The sequence below is a fragment of the Bos mutus genome, chromosome 29 (genome assembly GCF_027580195.1).
Source record: "Bos mutus isolate GX-2022 chromosome 29, NWIPB_WYAK_1.1, whole genome shotgun sequence".
Lineage (NCBI taxonomy): Eukaryota > Metazoa > Chordata > Mammalia > Artiodactyla > Bovidae > Bos > Bos mutus.
Genome location: NC_091645.1, coordinates 6,381,121 through 6,402,469, shown reverse-complemented (window position 1 = coordinate 6,402,469; position 21,349 = coordinate 6,381,121). Strand labels below are relative to the sequence as shown.

At 42.9% G+C, this 21,349-nt stretch overlaps 1 protein-coding gene across 1 annotated transcript in view; it reads right to left on the bottom strand.

The window, feature by feature from the left end:
* Positions 1 to 2,731: 2,731 nt before the first annotated feature.
* Positions 2,732 to 21,349, bottom strand: part of GRM5 (glutamate metabotropic receptor 5) — a 643,551-nt gene continuing 624,933 nt past the window's right edge. The window contains exon 10 of the mRNA XM_070365141.1: positions 2,732 to 3,575. Within this exon, the coding sequence (XP_070221242.1) occupies positions 2,732 to 3,575 (844 nt within the window). The remainder of the gene's footprint in view (positions 3,576 to 21,349) is intronic.

Genomic DNA, 21,349 nt, shown 5'->3' with positions numbered 1-21,349 from the left:
AAAATAGGTACTCAAATGAATTGTGAAGTTCATATCCTAGCCCTAGAATGAATATTCAGTTCTCTTTTGTACTGTAGATTTAACTTGGAACCTGGTATTAGAATTGGCAAAGAGACAGAGTTAGTATCATTCCAAAATAAAAGATCCCAAGAATGCATTACCAATAATATTATATATTATACAATGTACTGAATGAAGTGGCAAAGGGTTATATAAATACACAGAAAAATACCTCTTGTTCTCCTCTAATTAGATAAATTATTTTTCTTATGTTGACTATTAATTCACATAGAATTATATGATGGCAATTTATTCACATTAAATTTTAATTTCTAATGAATTTTCTCATATGGTAGTATACTTTTAAAGGAAATATGTCACTAAAAAAATAGAAAAGGAATTTGATCATGGAGAAAGTTTTAAAAGTGTTTTCCTGTTGGTCAACACAGTGAAACTTGCATTTGAGAATACAGTGGAAACCAACATAATGGTTCTTTGAAACAAATTTAAAAACTTAGATAGAGCATACTTAGGAAGGTTTCCATGCCTAAGAAATCAAGACAGGAACCCCCAGGTGAATGCCACCCCTTTGATGAGAATCCAGGGATATTAATATTTACTTCAAAATATTTACATTTGTTTTTCAAGTAGACGCAGACATTTGCTTTCAATGAAACCACAAAACTTAGCTAGATTGACTGTTTCAAGAGTCTCATAATATTTGGGATCAAGGGGCTCCAACGATGCTATTTTCAAATTTGCACGGGAGGTTTGATTTTTTAAAAATTTCTATTTTAGTAAATTAATGTTAGCTTTTAATGTTTTATATTGGGAGATTTGATTTAATATAATTTAATATGAGGATAGTTATCAGGAAAGGTAAAACAGTGTATTATAACGTTTAAAAGTAGAGAATGATAAATTATGGTAATAGATATATTTTCATTTCTCAATTCCTTCTTTTAAGTAGATGTGAAATAAAAAATACCAAATAAGGATATTGAGCAAAAGGAAAAAGGTTTTTATTTATTTTTCTCTCTGCTAAAAATATACTTCTGCCTTACAGCAAATCTTTCTCATAAGGCTATCTTTAGTATAAGGCTGGGTCAACTGGACTTTAAATTTATAGGATACCTCCTCCTTTTATTACTATCCTTATTTAAAAATCAAAAACATTTGGCACCTGAGGATAGCTGTAATGGGAGGAAGAAAGAAATGACAGCGGATGCAGGTCTTGAGCTGAATTCTATCTATAGGAGCCTATCAAAGCACAGATATGTCTATTAGAACTTTAAATCTCTTTTCTGCAGTTTTTAAAAAGTGACAGTATGAAGTGCACAAAATTATATTCATAATTATCTTAAAAAGGAAAATATTAATAATTGCTTTGCCTCTTTTTGGAATGGCTAAGAAAGATGGTGTGGTTTGTATCTGTTAAGGTTCCTCTGTTTTAGTTTTCTGTATTGCTTTGAAACATCTACATGTGTCATAGTTCATAGCTGCCCTGTTTAAGCAGCCGAGAAAAGTTAAAATCACTGCTTACTGGCGTAGCTAAATCTCTGCTGAGCCGACTTGACAGTTTTAAAGCCTCCAGTGTGTTAAGATCATGTTAATTTTTTGAACAGCCCCTCCAGTCACGACAGTGTCTTCACTGGGTCTCCGGACCATTCTTCCCGTGGTGGGACTTGAAAAGAACAGAGGAGCTCTTTGTGCGTCAGGTTCTCAGAAGAAATGAATGAAGAAGCCCAAATGCGTATTTTAAATATTTTAGCTGGCAATGCATTCATAATGAGTGGCCACATTTCATGAAAGAGATAGCCAAGCTGGAGCTCAAGAACTATTATTATTAGAAAGAGAATTTCCAGCTACACAACGCACCCCAGTGAGGGAATTACAAAACAGTATTCCAGAAAATATTTTTTGCTACTCCAGTATTGATTGGCAACATGGTGAAATAGTCAAGAAATCTCCACTGGTTTTCTTGGTTAATGGAGGTGAACTGAAATAACTAGGTGGAATCCAGGATGCAGGCTTTTGGAAGTGGAGGTCACAACCAAATTGGAAAGTGTCTGGTAAAAGCCCTACATACATCAGCGTGGCCCTCATCACACAGTTGCGTGTTGCCCATGGGACACAATCATATCAACGCCTCAGCAAATACTGGGCCCAAGTCTGCTTTCCAAGGTCTTTAAAGGAAAGAAAAAGGGAAAAAAAAAAAAAAAAAAGAGGAAGAGAAAGGTTGATGTTTTGGTCCCAGATTTTGAGTTTGTTAGAAAATGTACATTCATGTTTGGTGAATCAAAGAATCTTCTGGGAAAAGAATTAAAGTAAACAAAAAAAATTTTTTTTTTTACAGTAGCTTATTAACTATGTCTTTTCAACCCTCCGTTTTGCTGTTTCACACTCCTTGTTTCCCTAGAGCAAAGCACTTGGGATGTAACTGGTTCAACAGACTCCTCGTGAGCCCTCAAAAGTAGAAGCGGTGTTTCGTAAAAGCCCATATTTTCTAAGGCCACTAGAAGAAAATCTGCCGAAAGATTTGTGGTTGGTGTCTTCGTCGGTGGATGGTAGATAGCACTCTTGATCCCTTGTTTCCGCTGCGGGTGTACGCGATGTCTTCCACCTCCGGGTCTTAAGCAGGCGCCCAGGCCTGTCCTTGCTGTCTGTGGGGACACCGGAGGGTCTCGGCTCCTTGGGGCGGGGGGGACCCCAGCGTGGTTTCCAAGGACATTCACAAGGACGAGGAGCTCTGGGTGTAATCTCTGATGATAAGTGTGTCGTACTTGGGGGACGACGGGATACACAGGGCCGACTCGGACACGGGCGAGTTGGGGGTGGTGCTCCCGGAGTCCACCGAGTCCCTGAAGGGGGATGGCGGTGTGAGCGCCACCAGCTCCTCCAGGTCCGCCTTGCCGGCCGCAGCCTCGGGCCCGGCCGCCGCCGCCGAGGGGGAAGGCTCCCGGGCGGCGCCCTCCGCCGGCGGGGCCGCGCCGCCCGGGCCCTCGGGGGCGGGCGGCGGCTGGATCTCCGCGAACGTGGTCATCACGGCGGCGGGCAGCTGCATCTCAGTGGGGATCAGGTAGGCCGAGCAGAGCGCGGCGCCCGCGCCGGGCGCCCCCGGGGAGGCCAGCATCATGGAGTTGAGCTCGCTGATGTTGGCCGTGAAGCGGGTCACCACGCTGCTGATCTGCTCCAGCAGCGAGCCCTGCGACGAGCTGCTGCGCGCCGCGGGCTCCGAGCGCAGCGAGCGCGCGTCCTCGTCGTCGGGGTGGCCGCCCGCGTGCCGGCTCAGCGTGCTGATGGGCGACGGCGCGCGCGGCACGGCGCGGCGCTCCTCGGCCTCGGCCGCGGCGGGGCGCGCCTTGGGGCCGGTGTCCGGGGGCTCGGGCCCGCCGCCGCCCGCGCCCCCCGCGCCCCCCGCGCCGCGACCCTCCGTGCTCTTGGGGAAGGGCTTGATGACGGCCGTCTGGTTGGGGTTCTCCTTCTTGTTGATGTGCACCGACAGCCTCTGCCACAGGTGCTGCCCGCGGCTGCTCTTCTCGTTCTGCGCCCAAGTGACCGACTTGCCGTTGGAGCTGCGGAGAGAAGGTAGACGAGAGGTGACTGCGCGCTCCTCCGTGGTGGTGGTGGGGCTGGGGGGCTGTGGGACTCGGACTGGGGACAGGAGGCATCCAAGGACACCAGGGGAAGAGATCTGGGAACGGGCTTTCTGCTGCCTTTGAGTTCAAGGCTGCTTTCTTGTCTCTGGCCTTCCGTTCGTTCATCATTAACGCGAAAGGATGTCGAAGGGGATACTAGGAAGGTTAAAGGGGTTGTTCGTGGGAACCCTGGAGGACGAAATGGACCGAGGAGCCTGGCGGGCTGCAGACCACCGGCTCGGAAAACCCATCCAAGAGGACTTGGCGACTAAACAATAATGTCAGTTCCGCCTACCCGGGAGTGCGGCAGCTGGTTAAGTTGCAAACCTAGAAGCAAAATTGCGGTATTGTGGTTGTATGTAGATGTGCCCGGTATACAGCACGGGCTTCCTAAAGTTGGGAGCCTCTGAAAGGAAACGTTAAAACTAGGGGCACCCCTCAACCTGATCATCAGAGGGGACCGTAGAGGTAGGAGTCGGGGGTCACCAGAAAGGAGATAGTGGTTCCAATTCAGTTTTTATTCTGCATGCCAGTGGTTGGTGCATTTAACTAGGGTTTACTGTAAGAACTCCTGACTTAGAACACGATTTTACTTAGTCTGACTTATGGGGTGGAAAATACAAATTCAGTGAACACATACACTGATTTATAATTAGAACTTTTTTACCTCCTAGAAACTTTCCTCACACATTTATTTTTAGGCCTAAAAGTCGAATAACAATTCTGCCAGGGAGCATTGCAGTATTATTGCCCTTGGCACCTGGCACACTACATTCAAGTTAGGGTCTTGACGAGTAGTGCCTGATTGACATGGTTTCTTAGAGTCTTTTTCCCGCCTTTCTTTCCCAAGTAGTCCTTTCTGGTCTCCCCTCTGGGAACTGAAATCTCCTCTGGTGAAGAAAGCCTCTAATGAGTTGATGCTTCAGCCTTACAGACAGAGGGCCTATACCCTTCTTCCCTCTAAAGAAATGAGACAACTGCCTCTCAGAACACAATCAAGAAGTTCACCTGTGTTCAGAGGATGTGGCCTGACCTTCAGGGAGGTGATATAGAGAGATCCTGGTGTGGTTTACCCCCAGGAAGGAATGTGAGAGCTCTGTAACTAGGGGTCTGTTATGTCTAGACAGCTCTGTTCTAGGTGCTGTGGACCAAGAGAGAGCTGTGCTGCTGCTGCTGCTAAGTTGCTTCAGTCGTGTCCAACTCTGTGCGACCCCACAGACGGCGGCCCACCAGGCTCCCCCGTCCCTGGGATTCTCTAGGCAAGAACACTGGAGTGGGTTGCTATTTCCTTCTCCAATGCATGAAAGTGAAAGTAAAGTGAAGTCTCTCAGTCGGGTCCGACTCTTAGCGACCCCATGGACTGCAGCCCACCAGGCTCCTCCGTCCATGGCATTTTCCAGGCAAGAGTGCTGGAGTGGGGTGCCATTGCCTTTTCCGAGAGAGAGCACTAGGCAGTGTCTAAACAAAGGCTTTAGCCACTCAATTTGATTATCTCAGCTGGTGGTTATTAAACTTAATAGCATATAGGACTCACCTGTGGTATTTGTCATATACCCAGGCGGGACCCCAGAGATTCTGATTGTCTAGGTTGGGTTCTATGGATCCATGCATTTGACAAGCACTCTGCTTCCCTAAAGTGATTCTGCAGTCAGTGTTTCACAGACTAAGAAACTCTAACAAGAAGGTATCCTTTTTCTCTAGGTTCCTGTTGTTCCTTTGACCTCCTGGCTGGCAGACTGACTGGCCTTTGCCAGGCAAGGGACCGAATTGTGTTTGGAGCCCACCTGCCTTGGGACTGCCGACTGTAACTTTGAGACCCTGTGTTGCTTGAGACGTCCAGTCCCTTGATAACAAACCACTGTTTTTACAGCCCCTATGACAAGCATGCTTCCTGCCTCTTTGCCACACTGCTTCCCATGTCTTCATCTGTCCCTTTCCACTGTGTGGTCTTCCTATTTTTGCTCTTTCCACTGAAATCCCAGTCCATTTAATCTACCCTGTATTTTGCCACTTGGTGTCCTTCAAAATTCTGGAATATGAGATATCCCCGCCCCCACCCTGCCCCAATGGACATTATTTCCAGCTATTGAGGTTTTATGCATCCCCAGTAACAGAAGGGACCCTGCTAACCTGTAAACTTTCCAGAGAGTTTCAGGTGCTTTTTTTTTTTTTTAACATTTTTGCATTAACCTGACCTGCCACCCTTTTTGTTTTCAGCACATCACTTTTCTTCTTCCCAAGTGTCCACTAACTTCTGGAGCATGGCACAGGAGAAACGGGCCAAATGATGCATGGGATTTGATTGGGAACACGGTTGCCAGCAACCCCGTTTCTCTCCTGCAGGCAGGATAAGAAACACAAGTCTGGAGGGACAGTTAGACTTTCGGGTAGCTGGGGCCACTTTTGCTACAAAGCACAGGCTAGAAGCTAGAAGTGTAGCTGGATTCACTCTACCAAGCTTTACCCTAGGGAAGCTCTCACCTCCAGCACACAGAGGTTTTGATGGAACGTAACCCTAACAGTGACAGTCATCAGAATCCCAGGTAGCCGGGCTCCAAGACAGGAGAGCGGGTTGAAAAACCCTTGGGTGAATGTGTGAGAAGGAAACGGTCCCAATGAGTGTCGGGAAAGAGCAAGTTAGCCAAGATGGGATGGTCAGGCTCTCTCACCCCGCCCTCTCACCACACTTTGTAAATAATCGTTATGTAACAGCTGAGCTCACTTAGGGCACTGTGCATGTGCCTCCCGAGGCACTGGCTTGCCCACAGGCTGCTTTTGTTGTGTAGGAATATAGAAAGTGAAAGTGAAGTCGTGTCCAACTCTTTGCGACCCCATGGACTCTAGCCCACCAGGCTCCTCCGTCCATGGGATTTTCCAGGCAAGAATTCTGGACTGGGTTGCTATTTCCTGCTCCAGGGGATCTTCATGACCCAGGGATTGAACCCAGGTCTCCCGCATTGTAGGCAGATGCTTTACCGTCTGAGCCACCAGGGAAGCCCCAAGGTATATATAAGCTCCACCTTAAAAAACCCTTGGGGTGGTATTAGGGCTGTGCTATGGCTACGTGTTTTATTTATTTTTTTGTGCTCCAAAATCACTGCACTGCAGATGGTGACTGCAGCCATGAAATTAAAAGATGCTTACTCCTTGGAAGTAAAATTATGACCAACCTAGATAGCATATTCAAAAGCAGAGATATTACTTTGCCAACAAAGGTCTGTCTAGGCAAGGCTATGGTTTTTCCAGTGGTCATGTATGGATGTGAGAGTTGGACTGTGAAGAAGGCTGAGCGCTGAAGAATGGATGCTTTTGAACTGTGGTTTTGGAGAAGACTCTTGAGAGTCCCTTGGACTGCAAGGAGATGCAACCAGTCCATTCTAAAGGAGACCAGCCCTGGGATTTCTTTGGAAGGACTGATGCTAAAGCTGAAACTCCAGTACTTTGGCCACCTCATGCGAAGAGTTGACTCATTGGAAAAGACTCTGATGCTGGGAGGGATTGGGGGCAGGAGGAGAAGGGGACGACAGAGGATGAGATGGCTGGATGGCATCACTGACTCGATGGACGTGAGTCTGAGTGAACTCCGGGAGTTGGTGATGGACAGGGAGGCCTGGCGTGCTGCGATTCATGGGGTCGCAAAGAGTCGGACACGATTGAGCGACTGAACTGAACTGATGGCTACGTTAAGCTGGTGAGGCTGCGGAAGGGCTGTGTCCACTGGGTCAACCAGGAGAGAATACAGCACGGCTGCTACAGCCGCAGTGCCGCCCCCAGAGAATAAACGTATCTGCAGTTCCTAGGGCTCCTCGCGCTTTCTTCCAGCCTCATAGCTCGCGCCTTGCTCACCACAGGTTCAGTGAACAGTGCAAACAGTGTGATCAGCGAGATGGTTGGCATGGCCGGCAGGATCGGCCAGACACCAGGCCGCCTGTGCAGGGGACTGCCACCTTTCCTGGCTGTGTCTTTGCTCACAGAGTGGCAGGGCCTGTGGTCACACAGGAGAGAGTGCACCAGGCAATCTAAATAACAGTGGAAATGGACACAGGAGACGCTGGAGATACGGAGTCCCTAACTGAACACTTCATTGCCTTTCTTGGGTCATGGGGTATTTTTTTTTTTTCTCCAAAGCACATGGGAATTAAGAGAAAACTGACCTTACGACATTAGTCAGTTTACTAGTGGAATATAGTTTCCATGAAGATAGGAACCTGTTCTGTCTTGTTCATTGGCACACAGCAAGATCTTAATAAGGGTTTGATGGAAGATTAGGATTTTTAAGCCAGCAGGGCCATTGTGTGGTGTCCTGGAAAGTACAGTGGACAAAGGATTCTAAAATCAGAGTTCTAATTCTGGGTCTGTCATTCTGGATGTTTACAAAATAATAATCTCCTTAAGTCTCAGTAAAAAAGCAGGTGGTATAGACTTCATTTGGTGAAGACTGTTCTAAGGATTAAAGGAAACAATGAAAGTAAGAAAGTATCTAAGGAGTTATTTTTTGCATTCTATGTGAATGCTGTTTCAGGAAACAAAAATAATATCTACAGTTGGCCCTCGGTATCTGCAGTTTGCTGTCCTTGGCTACAACCCAAAGCAGTCAGGTCTGCTGTTGGTTGAATCTGGATGCGAAACCTGAGGATATGGAGTGCCAACTGCATTCATTTTACTGTGCCGTTTATGTCAGGGGTGTGAGCAGCTGGGGCTTTGGTCTCCATCGGGACTCCTAGAATCAATGCCCAGGAGATATGGAGGGCCCACTATTCCCTGTGCTGTCTTGAGCTCTGCTTGAAGAAGAGAGAATTCAGTGCAAAGTCAGTGTTTATGGTAATGCTGTAACATATTTCTGGTTGTTCCTCCTTAACCTGACCAACTGTACTCAGCTGTGGAGTTACATAGGGTTTTATCTGCGGCATGCCTTTTCTCACCCTAGCTGTCTCCTTGGGTGATCACCTCTACTCCAATAGATTCAACATTATTCTACTTTCAAAGTTTACTTCCTGCTCTTTCCTTTGCACTCCCTCCTCTGCCTTTTTCTTCCTTTTTGCCTAAATAGCTCCTTTTTTTTTTTTGGACTTTACCTTAATTGCTTTTTCTTGAAGGACGTTTTCCTGACACCATCCCTGACTGGGTTAGATTCCTAGAGCCCCCGCCTTAGGCACTGAGTAACTCTGTGGTATGTCCATTGCATCTGAGGGATGGAGTGTTTGAAGACAGAGACAGAGGGTTCTTTGTTTCCTGTTATATGCATAATACCCAGTGCGGTGTTGTTGTTCAGTCACTAAGCTGTGTCAACTCTTTGCAACCCCATGGACTGTAGCCCACCAGACTCCTCTGTCCATGAAATTCTCCAGGCAAGAATGCTACAGTGGGTTACCATTTCCTTCCCCAGCAGATCTTCCTGACCCAGGGATTAAACCCATGTCTCCAGCTTAGCAGGCAGATTCTTTGCCATGGAGCCACTGGGGACACTCCATTGCCTGCTCAGTAATATTTTTTGGCTCATAACTGAGTGGATAAATCCTTTCTAATCTTAAAAAGTCATACATTCATAATTATTTTTGTTAGAATTAAGTTTTAAAAATTTAGTATTAATGACATTTTATTTCTTTTGTCATATGGATTCATCTTTTTATATAACTCAGTGTAATTAGTACTCAGTGTATACAGAGAAAAGGTTATTTCATAAATGAAGTAAAAAACACAGATCTGGATATCTGTCATGAAATACACAAAGGAACTGTTGATTTCGTTTTTGTCGTTCTTGTATCTGTTTGAGAGAAACTTCTCAGTGATGAAAGCTTATTGAGGCAATATGAGTAGGGGACCCAAAATGTGGCTACAAGAGCTGGCCCTGATTGATGTTGGGCAAATCAGTTAATACCTTTCAGCCTCTTTGCTTAGTGGTAAAAAATAGAAGAACCACTCTTTCTCATCTCATGTGATTTCTGGGAGGAACCAAAAGGGTTACTATATATTAGGGTACTTTATGAAGCAGAGCACCTCTGCAAGGGGTTAGCACCATCAAACCTTCCACTCGATGGAGGTAAAATGTTGTTTATTATTAACAGTATTTAGGCTGATATATATATATATATATATATATATTATATAAATAAATATATATATTATATATATATATATATATTTTTTTGCAGTTCATGGGGTCACAGAGAGTTGGACATGACTTGGAGACTGAACAACAACTATATATATACACACACACACACACACACGCATATATATATATACACATATAAAGTATCAGGATTATATGTTTGTCCTAGTGTGCAAGGTAAGAGAAAGGACTGAGCTTTTCCTTACTTGTCTATAGCACTTCACTTTCTCAGGTAATATTTTGGGCATTAACAAAGGAGGAAGAGGAAGGAGGATTGGAGGGAGAGACAGAACCAGTGTTTTGCTTGGGAAGAACACACTGGCCAAAAAAAAGAAGAGAAAACAAGGACCTTGCTCTTTGCAGGCCCCAGTTACCCTATTGCCATATGTAATACTGTCTAGTCTGTAGTCTAATGTTCTCTTTTTTATGATGATTTGTTCTTTATCTCTGGAAAAACAAAAACAGCAAAATTCAACATTTCAATAATGTTATTGCTGCTGCTGCTAAGTCACATCAGTTGTGTCCGACTCTGTGCGACCCCATAGACGGCAGCCCACCAGGCTTCTCCATCCCTGGGATTCTCCAGGCAAGAACACTGGAGTGGGTTGCCATTGCCATCTCCAATGCATGAAAGTGAAAAGTGAAAGTGAAGTCGCTCAGTCGTGTCCGACTCTCCGGGACCCCATGGACTGCAGCCCACCAGGCTCCTCCACCCGTGGGATTTTCCAGGCAAGAGGACTGGAGTGGGGTGCCATCGCCTTCTCCAATATTAGAGGGTTGGATTTTTTGTTTGCTTTCTTTTTGTTTACATTCTGGGCCTGCCAAAATGACCCTTTCTACTTCTATTCTCAAAGTTTGTTCTCCCAACTTCTTCCCTTCCATGTGGGACCCTTGAATAATTTATTCATTTCAGGCAGGCTCTGAATGTCAGCTCAATGACCTCTCCTGATTCCTCGATTCATCTGCCAAAACCTGCAGGAATTAGAGCACACTGCTATGGTATGCCATCATTAGGAAGCAAAAGTGAATAAAGAGAGAGTTTGACTGTCAATAAGGTCCATGGAATTTAGAATTTTTGTGTTCATTTTAAATGGCTGTTGAATAGTCTGATTTTTTTCCCCCTCAGAACTCATTTAGTTTTATTAATGGCATGTAAGCAATTAAAATTCTCAGACTACTTTATGAAATTTAAAAAACTAGGCGTTTATCCTCTCCTTTGTTCTGTGGTTTATTAACACTTTCCTAAGTTGCACAGTTGTAGGGCATAAGAAAAATTAAATATTGACTATATCCTCTGAAAATCCAAAAATTCTTGTTATGAAAAAACTATCATTACTAACCTCTCTTGTTTGTGATTTTGAATTCAGGGGTAGCCAAGAGAGAGGTATATAAAAAAGAACTTCCTAATATAAAAATGTATTTAAAAAATACAAAAACCTTATAACATCATTAGCAAATATGTCTTTAGAGTTACATTAGACAACAGATCAATAAAATAATTTCATTAATATTACAAGCAGGAAATTTGCAATTGCAGTTCCATTTTCTGAGCATTTTCTTAAACTTTTAAAAATCAGTATTTTGCTTTCAATAGTTTTGAATTACAAAGTATGGAAATACAGTTTTTTAAAAATACTGAGGAATCTGATATTGTTTATATTCAGACACTCTAAATTAGATGGAAAAATTTCTTTCTGAGCTTTGCCTAAAACCTGACATCTTGATTTTGACAGTTACACTGAGAAACGCACCATAATATATAAGAAAATGGCAGAATCATCTATATAAATTTTCCCAGTTACGGCGTAAATGGATGTAAATAGCTGGCTTGCTGTCAAGAACAATTTAAATGGCCAGGATGATGTATGCATTAGAGATGCACGTATAGAGAAAAACACTTGAGTAAATTGAAATGAAGTCAAGGACCAAATTACCTGATAGAGACATAATAATCAAAGCAACAACATCTATTTTCATAGTGCTTTATAAAGCACTTTTAGAAACACTGACTGTCAGAAGTTGATAGGATCAAAGTCTTTATCCTCCTTCCAAAAATAAGAAAATCAAGGCTCAGTGAGATTAGGTGATCTACCCAAGGTTACACAGAAAGTGGCAAAATGTGTACTAATATGTCATGATTTTTCAATTCCATTTTCCATGACAGTACATTGCCAGATTTGCTTTCTGAAGTGAACTTTCTTTATTCCATGGAAGAGCGGCCTCAGATATTATCTGGTGATGATATGTGTTTTTAAGGAGATAAATTATTGATTTATATTCTCTTTTATTTACCCCATATCTCTTTACATTTCACATATTTGCAATTTCAAGAAAACACCCTGCGTATCTCTTTGGTTGCTGACTCAAATAGCACAGGTTGATTGAGCACCTGTATTGGTCAAGGATAAGGATGAAGGAACTTGAAACTTGCAATCATACAAGTTAATATTATCAGCCTTTTTTTTCATGCTGTGATTCAACAAAAGACAGTTGTCCTCTGTATGCATTCAGTTCAGTTCAGTCGCTCAGTCGTGTCCGACTCTTTGCAACCCCGTGAATCACAGCACACCAGGCCTCCCTGTCCGTCACCAGCTCCTGGAGTTTACTCAAACTTGTGTCCATCCAGTAGGTGATGCCATCCAGCCATCTCATCCTCTGTCGTCCCCTTCTCCTCCTGCCCCCAATCTCTCCCAGCATCAGAGTCTTTTCCAATGAGTCAACTCTTCGCAGAGGAGGTGGCCAAAGTATTGGAGTTTCAGCTTTAGCATCAGTCCTTCCAATGAAAACCCAGGACTGATCTCCTTTAGAATGGACTGGTTGGATCTCCTTGCAGTCCACGGGACTCTCAAGAGTCTTCTCCAACACCACAGTTCAAAAGCATCAATTCTTTGGCGCTCAGCCTTCTTCACAGTCCAACTCTCACATCCATACATGACCACTGGAAAAACCATAGCCTTGACTAGACGGACCTTTGTTTGCTTTTGAATATGCTATCTAGGTTGGTCATCACTTTCCTTCCAAGGAGTAAGCATATTTTAATTTCATGGCTGCAATCAACATCTGCAGTGATTTTGGAGCCCAAAAAAATAAAGTCTGACACTGTTTCCACTGTTTCCCCATCTATTTTTCATGAAGTGATGGGATCAGATGCCATGATCTTAGTTTTCTGAATATTGAGCTTTAAGCCGACTTTTTCACTCTCCTCTTTCCCTTTCATCAAGAGGCTTTTTAGTTCCTCTTCACTTTCTGTCATAAGGGTGGTGTCATCTGCATATCTGAGGTTATTGATATTTCTTCCAGCAATCTTGATTCCAGCTTGTGCTTCTTCCAGCCCAGCGTTTGTCATGATGTACTCTGCGTATAAGTTAAATAAACAGGGTGACAATATACAGCCTTGATGTACTTCCTTTCCTCTTTGGAACCAGTCTGTTGTTCCATGTCCAGTTCTAACTGTTGCTTCCTGACCTGCATATAGGTTTCCCAAGAGGCGGGTCAGGTGGTCTGGTATTCCCGTCTCTTTCAGAATTTTCCACAGTTTATTGTGATCCACACAGTCAAAGGCTTTGGCATAGTCAATAAAGTAGAAATAGATGTTTTTCTGGAACTCTCTTGCTTTTTCCATTATCCAGTGGATGTTGGCAATTTGATCTCTGGATCCTTTGCCTTTTCTAAAACCAGCTTGAACATCTGAACGTTCATGGTTCATGTATTCCTGAAGCCTGGCTTGGAGAATTTTGAGCATTACTTTACTAGCATGTGGGATGAGTGCAATTGTGCAGTAGTTTGAGCATTCTTTGGCATTGCCTTTCTTTGGGATTGGAATGAAAACTGACCTTTTTCAGTCTGTGGCCACTGCTGAGTTTTCCAAATTTGCTGGCATATTGAGTGTAGCACTTTCACAGCATCATCTTTCAGGATTTGAAATTGCTCAACTGGAATTCCATCACCTCCACTAGCTTTGTTCATAGTGATGCTTTCTAAGGCCCACTTGACTTCACATTCCAGGATGTCTGGCTTTAGGTGAGTGATCACACCATTGTGATTATCTTGGTCATGAAGATCTTTTTTGTACAGTTCTTCTGTGTATTCTTGCCACCTCTTCTTAATATCTTCTGCTTCTATTAGGTCCATACCATTTTTGTCCTTTATCGAGCCCATCTTTGCATGAAGTGTTCCCTTTGTATCTCTAATTTTCTTGAAGAGATCTCTAGTCTTTCCCATTCTGTTGTTTTCCTCTATTTCTTTGCATTGATCACTGAGGAATGCTGTCTTATCTCTCCTTGCTATTCTTTGGAACTCTGCATTCAGATGCTTATATCTGTATGCATACATACATGCTAAGTCAGTTCAGTCGTGTTGGACTCTGTGTGACCCTATGGCCTGTAGCCCTCCAGGCTCCTCTGTCCACGGGATTCTCCAGGCAAGAATGCTGGAGTGGGTAGCCATGCCCTCCTCCAGGTGTTGTGTCTGTAGTACACTTATTTTCTCTCTGACTTATTTTGAAATACTAGTAAATAAGAGGGGTATACTGTCAGGGATAATCTTAAATCTGCACTGTTTTGAAAATTTTGGTATTTCAAATACTAATATTGGTAATAAGATCTTTGTGACACATTTGCCAATGATTTTGATTCACCTGAGCTTTTTATATTGCAGTTGAGAGTTCTTGATATGAGACTTCCCTCAAAGAGGGTATAACTGAGTTCAACAGAGAGCAGACTTATGGAAGAAGGCTAGCACTGTGAGTTACAGGATTCTGATAGATGTTTTTCTTTTCCTAGGACCTTGAAATGAGGAAGGAGATGGACAGAAGGAAGGATGCTAAGCATGAGGTGAGTGAGGGATGGTGGAGCGTGGGGACAAGTGGTCAGTTTACTGAGCTATTAGAGGGTACAAATCACAAGGGGTTCAAAACCTCACAGGAGGAAGAAGCCATTTCCCACGGGAGGGGATTGGCCAGGGAATGCTGCCTGCATACACGAGGCAGACTGTATCTAGATTTTGAATAATTAGTAGCTTATGGCAAGATCCAAAGAGAGAATGCCAGGCAGTGCTCTCCAGGAAGGTTCACAGTGATGGAAGTCCGGGAATCCACAAAGACCTTTCCAGGAGATAGCCAGTAGTCCAGTTTGAATGTGTGGGGATAGAGTTAAGAAGTTAAGGAATCAGAAGGTAGTGTTTAGATTTTTTTGTCTGCTATAAAAAGTATTCTTGGCCATCCCAGACCTACAAGAATCTTCTTTCTTCTACTTTCTTTTTCTCTTTTAATAACTCAGTAGTAATCCACCTTGGGCTTATTATTAATAGCATCTGGGATAGATGGGTGGTCTGATATATTAGACCAGAGAGTGCTGTCACTGTGTGTGCATGCTCAGTCTCTTCAGCTGTGACCAATCTCTGAGAAAATGGTATGTTGGGAAGGGAGGAAAGTAGAAAAGGCCTTAGCTTCTTTGAGCACTAGTTACAATGCTGGGTTTTTATGCTGCTGCTGCTGCTGCTGTTTTGTCAACAACTCATGTCTGGCTCTCTGTGACCCCATGAACTGTAGCCCACCAGGCTCCTCTGTCCATGGGATTCTCCAGGCAAGAATACTGGAGTGGGTTGCTATTTCCTCCTTCAGGGGATCTTCCTGACCCAGGGGTCGAATCTGACTCTCCTGCATTGGCAGGTGGGTTCTTTAATACCAGTGAGCCACCTGGGAAGCCCCTCATTATTAGATGCCCATGTAATCTACAGGACTGATCAATTAGTAAATGATTATATACAGAAATACACATGGCTTTTCTGTGTTAAACTTCAAGTATAAGAATTCCTTCTGTTCGTTAATATTTTATGCATTCGATCTTCTTGAGCTCAACTAAAACAGTTGAATACAGGAAGCGTGCATGCCGTAATCTTCTTTAACCTTCACCACAGCTTCATCCATTGACCGTACTCCTCATCTGGTCCCTAGTCCTGGTCCTATTTCAGGAAAGTATTCAAGCCTATTTAGTATTTAACTTAGTCCTTCAGGCAGTGAGAAGAAAAGTGACATAAACAATAGTGGTGCCCAGGGTAGATTTAAGAGCTTGTTTTAAGAGGGTAGGATACAGTTTGAAGATGCTAACAGGTGCGGCCAAAATGAGGATAGAAAGGAACATATGCATGTGAAAACTATTGTGAAAAAAAAAAAGACGTTTGTCCTTGTGCACTGAGTTTTTCTTGTTGGTATTAGGGGAATTCAGAGAAAAGGTTGCTCATGGGGGAAGAAGCTCAAAGAAGGATTTGCAAATAAAGTGGAGCTTACCGAGGCCTGAAAGCCTAGGGAATGTTGAAATAACATGGATAAACAAAATCCAGTTAATATGCATCATGCATATATGGCGAAGAAAATAATTCCATGTGTTTAATCCTAAGCAGCCCTTCCAAGAACCCCATGGTGGACTTTTGCCTCTCTTTTAAAGTAGCTGGAACAAGAGCAGTGGCTGCATGCTTCTAACACGGTTCTCTCAGAGGACATCTCTTAGTAAGCATTTAGTCCCTAATAAAACCCTGGTGGGAGGAGGAGCTTTCAGCCCTATTTTAACTGTCTTTGGTCAAATAGCAGCAGGAGGCCTTTTCAGTACATCCCAGGTCCACTCAGGTGGGTTATTAAAGTGCCTGATGGTCTAGTACTGATGCTGCTTTAAAAAATATATAAATATTTTAAATTACTTTTTATTGTATTTTTCCACTCAGGTGTTATAAATAGTTGATTTGCTTTAAAAATATATTTTATAAATTTCTTTTGAATATAAAAGTTGATTTGCAATATTTTATAGTTTGTATTGAATTTAAAGTGATTCAAAATTTTTATAGATTATATTTCATTTAAAGTCACTACAAAATGATGGCTATCTTTTACTGTACAATATATAGGCTTATGGCTATTTATTTTCCCCTCCCCCCAGCTTATTTATTTTGTACACAGTATAGAATTGTGACTAAACCGCAAGATTTTATAAAAAGGAATATCCAATGCAGGACAGGCAATAGTGTGTGCCAAGCAGAGGCAGTTTGTTGAATGATCAGAGTTTTCTTTCTCACATTAAGCTGTTTCTTTCAATCCGTAATTCAGTAACGTGGACTCTCAACTCCTCTTCATACTGAGATATGGGTTCTAGGCTTAGCTGAGGTGCTTTGGCTAAGATGAGCAGTTTTTTCCGAAATAGGAAATGATTTTTTTTCCCTGAGCCATCACTGTAATGCCCAGATTGCAACTGAGGAGAGAACAAAAGAAGACGCAGCTGTTTTGTGCCTCTGCTGCCCAGAGCAGGCGGGAAGACTTTGCGGAAGAATCCAGCTTGATGTAAGCCTTGAATAAAACATGGGGTTGGGATTGGTGGCAAAGGAGAGTCCTGGAATGCTAATAGCTCCCATTTGAATGGAATTTTCTACTTCACAAGGTGTTTTTCCCTATATTGTTATATTTGACCTTCTCAACAGCAGTTTGACATGCACTTAGCAATATAGCATTTTTAATGATAGGTCTGTTCCTGCAGTAAATGTGGAACCCTCCCGGGCAGCAACTGCACGCATCTCCCGTGCTTAGTATGGTACCTGGTACAGAGTAGGGGGCTGGGAGTATCAAGAAGAAGTTAAAGTGAAGTTGCTCAATCGTGTCCGACTCTTTATGACCCCATGGACTGTAACCTACCAGGCTCCTTCTTCCGTGTGATTCTCGAGGCAAGAATACTGGAGTGGGTTGCCATTTCCTTCTCCCTTTCACTTCAAGAAGATGAAGTCAATTCTTTCACCTTGAATGCTTGGTATAGACAGGTATTACTAACTTGTGTTATAGATGCAAAAACTGAGGTTTATGGAACTTAACTAAATTGTCTAACTCAAAAGGCAGAACAGGGCCTCGAATATGACCCTGAATGAAGATCACGGCCACCACGCAATATTGTCTCTGCGAAGGGCCAAGATGCATGCTGAACTGAGGGCCTGACAAGACATACTTTGTGGAACAGCAATGGCAATGGCAGCGCCAAAGTCTGTGTCCGTACGATGACCTGCTGATAAATTCCAAACCTCTGTATCGACATTCACCTGAACACGGCAGAGATGACTCCTGAGGGATTGTAGGATAAGAGAACTTCCCTGGAATTTTACAGCAGTTACTGAAAACTAATTTCTTCTTCTTCTTCTTTTTTTGGCCACTCGTTGTGGCATGTAAGATCTTAATTCCCTGACCAGGGGTCAAACCCATGCCGCCTGCGGTGGAAGCATGGAGCCCTAACTACCGGACTGCCAGGGAAGTCCCCAAAATGGTTTCCATTTAGACAAAAGATTCCTTTTGACCTTAGTTGAAGCACTTCAACTAAAGCATGGAGTTTAAATCTGATGTATGAAGAGTACTCGAAGTTCACGGCTTGAATCCCACTTAAACGTCTACCACTGACCTGCTTATTGTTAACATCTATAAAAGAACTTCTCATTTAAGAAAGCAATTTTTTGGATTATTTTTCCTTATTGCATAAAATGGACACATGCCACAGATGGGAGGCACTCAGTTCCGGTTCTATTCCCCTTGGGATGCTTCACACGCTTCATGATATATCTTTGCAAACTTTCCTTCCTCTCTCCCTTCCTTCCTTCCTTGTATTATCATAAGGACACTTAAAATGAGACTCACCCTTTTAAATTTTTTAGTGGACAACATAGTATTATCACATCATACCTGTTAGGATAACTATTAAACAACAACAACAAAACTTTGTTGTTTTTATTATCCTTTACAAAGGATAATAAATGTTCGTAAGGATGTGGAGAAATTGGAATCCTTGCACAGTGTTGGTGGGAATGCAAAACATCTGTGGAAAACAGTATGGAAGTTCCTTAAAGAATTGAAAACACACTGCCACCTGATCCAGCAATCCTACTTCTGGGTTCAGCTCAGTTCAGTCGTTCAGTCGTGTCCGACTCTTTGCGACCCCATGAATCGCAGCACGCCAGGCCTCCCTGTCCATCACCAACTCCCGGAGTTTACCCAAACTCACGTCCATCAAGTCAGTGATGCCATCCAGCCATCTCATCCTCTGTCATCCCTTTCTCCTCCTGCCCCCAATCCCTCCCAGCATCAGGGTCTTTTCCAATGAGTCAACTCTTCGCATGAGGTGGCCAAAGTACTGGAGTTTCAGCTTCAGCATCAGTCCTTCCAAAGAACACCCAGGACTGATCTCCTTCAGAATGGACTGGTTGGATCTCCTTGCAGACCAAGGGACTCTCAAGAGTCTTCTCCAACACCACAGTTCAAAAGCATCAATTCTTTGGCGCTCAGCTTTCTTCACAGTCCAACTCTCACATCCATACATGACCACTGGAAAAACCATAGCCTTGACTAGATGGACCTTTGTTGGCAAAGTAATATCTCTGCTTTTCAATATGCTATCTAGGTTGGTCATAATTTTTCCTTCCAAAGAGTAAGCGTCTTTTAATTTCATGGCTGCAATCACCATCTGCAGTGGTTTTGGAGCCCCAAAATAAAGCCTGACACTGTTTCCACTGTTTCCCCATCTATTTCCCATGAAGTGATGGGACCAGATGCCATGATCTTAGTTTTCTGAATGTTGAGCTCTAAGCCAACTTTTTCATTCTCCTCTTTCACTTTCATCAAGAGGCTTTTTAGTTCCTCTTCACTTTCTGCCATAAGGGTGGTGTCATCTGCATATTTGAGGTTACTGATATTTCTCCCGGCAATCTTATATTTTAAAAAAAAATTGGAATTAGGATCTCAAAGAGGCATTAGTACCTCCACGTTCACAGTAGCCTAACAACCTAAATGCCCATTGATGGATAAGTGGATAAAGAGAATGTGTCCTTTCTGAAGAGTCATTTTTCCAAAGAAGACATACAAATGGCCAACAGGTATGTGAAAAGGTGCTTATCATTATTAATAATCAGGGAAATGCAAATCAAAACCACAATCACGTCATGTCTGTTAGAATGGCTGCTATCAAAAAAGAGAAGAAATGACAAGTCTTGACAAGGATAGGGAGAAGAGGGAACCCTTGTACACTTTGGTGGGAATATGAATGGATGCAGCCACTGTGGAAAACAGTTTGGAGATTCCTCAAAAAATTAAAAAAATCATACTACCATGTGAATCCAGCAATTCCACTACTAGATATTAATCCCAAAGAAATGAAATCAATATCTTGAAAAGACATTGTACCCCATGTTCATTGCAGCAGTATTTATAATGGCCAAAATATGGAAGCAATGTAAGAGTCCATGGGCTTCCCAGGTGGTTCTAGTGGTAAAGAACCCACCTGCGAGAGCAGGAGGTGTAGGAGATGTGAGTTCAGTCCCTGGGTTGGGAAGATGCCCTGGAGGAGGAAATGGCAACCACTCCAGTATTCTTGCCTGGAGAATCCCAAGGACAGAGGAGCAGAGTCGAACACAGCTGAAGCGACTTAGCACTAGCATTGAGAGTCCATTGGTGGGCAAATGGATAAAGGAAATGCGGTTAAAAAATATTATTCAACTAATTCTATTTAGAAATAGAAGGAAATCCTGCCATTTGTGACAACATGGATGAAACTCGAGGGCGTTATATTAAGTGAAATAAGCTAGAGAAAGACAAATACTGTTATGATCTCATATGTCCCATGGAAAGGAAAAATGTCTTGCGCTTGTGAGAACTTGTATAACATTTGTGAAGGGACTACCAGTGTCTGGTGCACAGTAATCACAGTAATGGAGGCAACTGTTATTGGTTTTATTTGTTTTAGAGCGTCTCTGAATATGTTAGAACGTTAATTTGAAGTTGATGTTGGGGAGGAATGAAGACAAGACTATTTCACCCATCCTCATCTATTGCTCAGCAACCAGCTGGCCTCTGCTATGCTGCAAAGCTGGATTCTTTCTCTTCTATGGACTCGGAAGTTTTTCTTTATGCCTGTTTTGATATGGTCTGTTTTGTCTGATATGAGTATTGGGACCCTTGCTTTTTAGTCATTCCCGTTTGCATGAAATATTTTTTCTAACCTCTCACTTTCAATCTGTTTGTGTGCTTTGCCCCAAAGTGGGTCTCTTGTAGGCCACATATTGTAGGCTTTTCTTTTTTAAACAATCTGCTGCTCTATGTCTTTTGATTGGAGCATTTTATGGACTCTGAATTTTGTATGTGTCTAGCCATTTCTGAACATTTATTATTATTTAGTTTCTATTATTCTTAATTCTGTTTGCACTGGCATAGGTTACTGTATATGATATTAAATGAGGAGTTAATCTGATAAATAATTATTCTATGGGGGAAGAGTTCCACATTGCTTTGCAGTGATCTGTTTTTCTGACTCTGTTCCTCAATGGACAGTGGGTTTTCAGAAACATTAGTCTTGGTCATCCATTCACCCTGGGTCTTGTCAGTGCTTGGATCATAGTAGACGCTTAATAGTGAGCATTACATGGAGGAAGAAGTAATTGAATGAATGAAAGGCAAAAGAATCCTAGTACAGATATCATGTTTTGGGGTTACTTTCAAATCTGAGTTCCTTATTCATTTAATAATGACTCTTATGACATCACTGTTACTGGGTTCTCCAAGGAATTATTAAATATTTATACCCACTAAAAT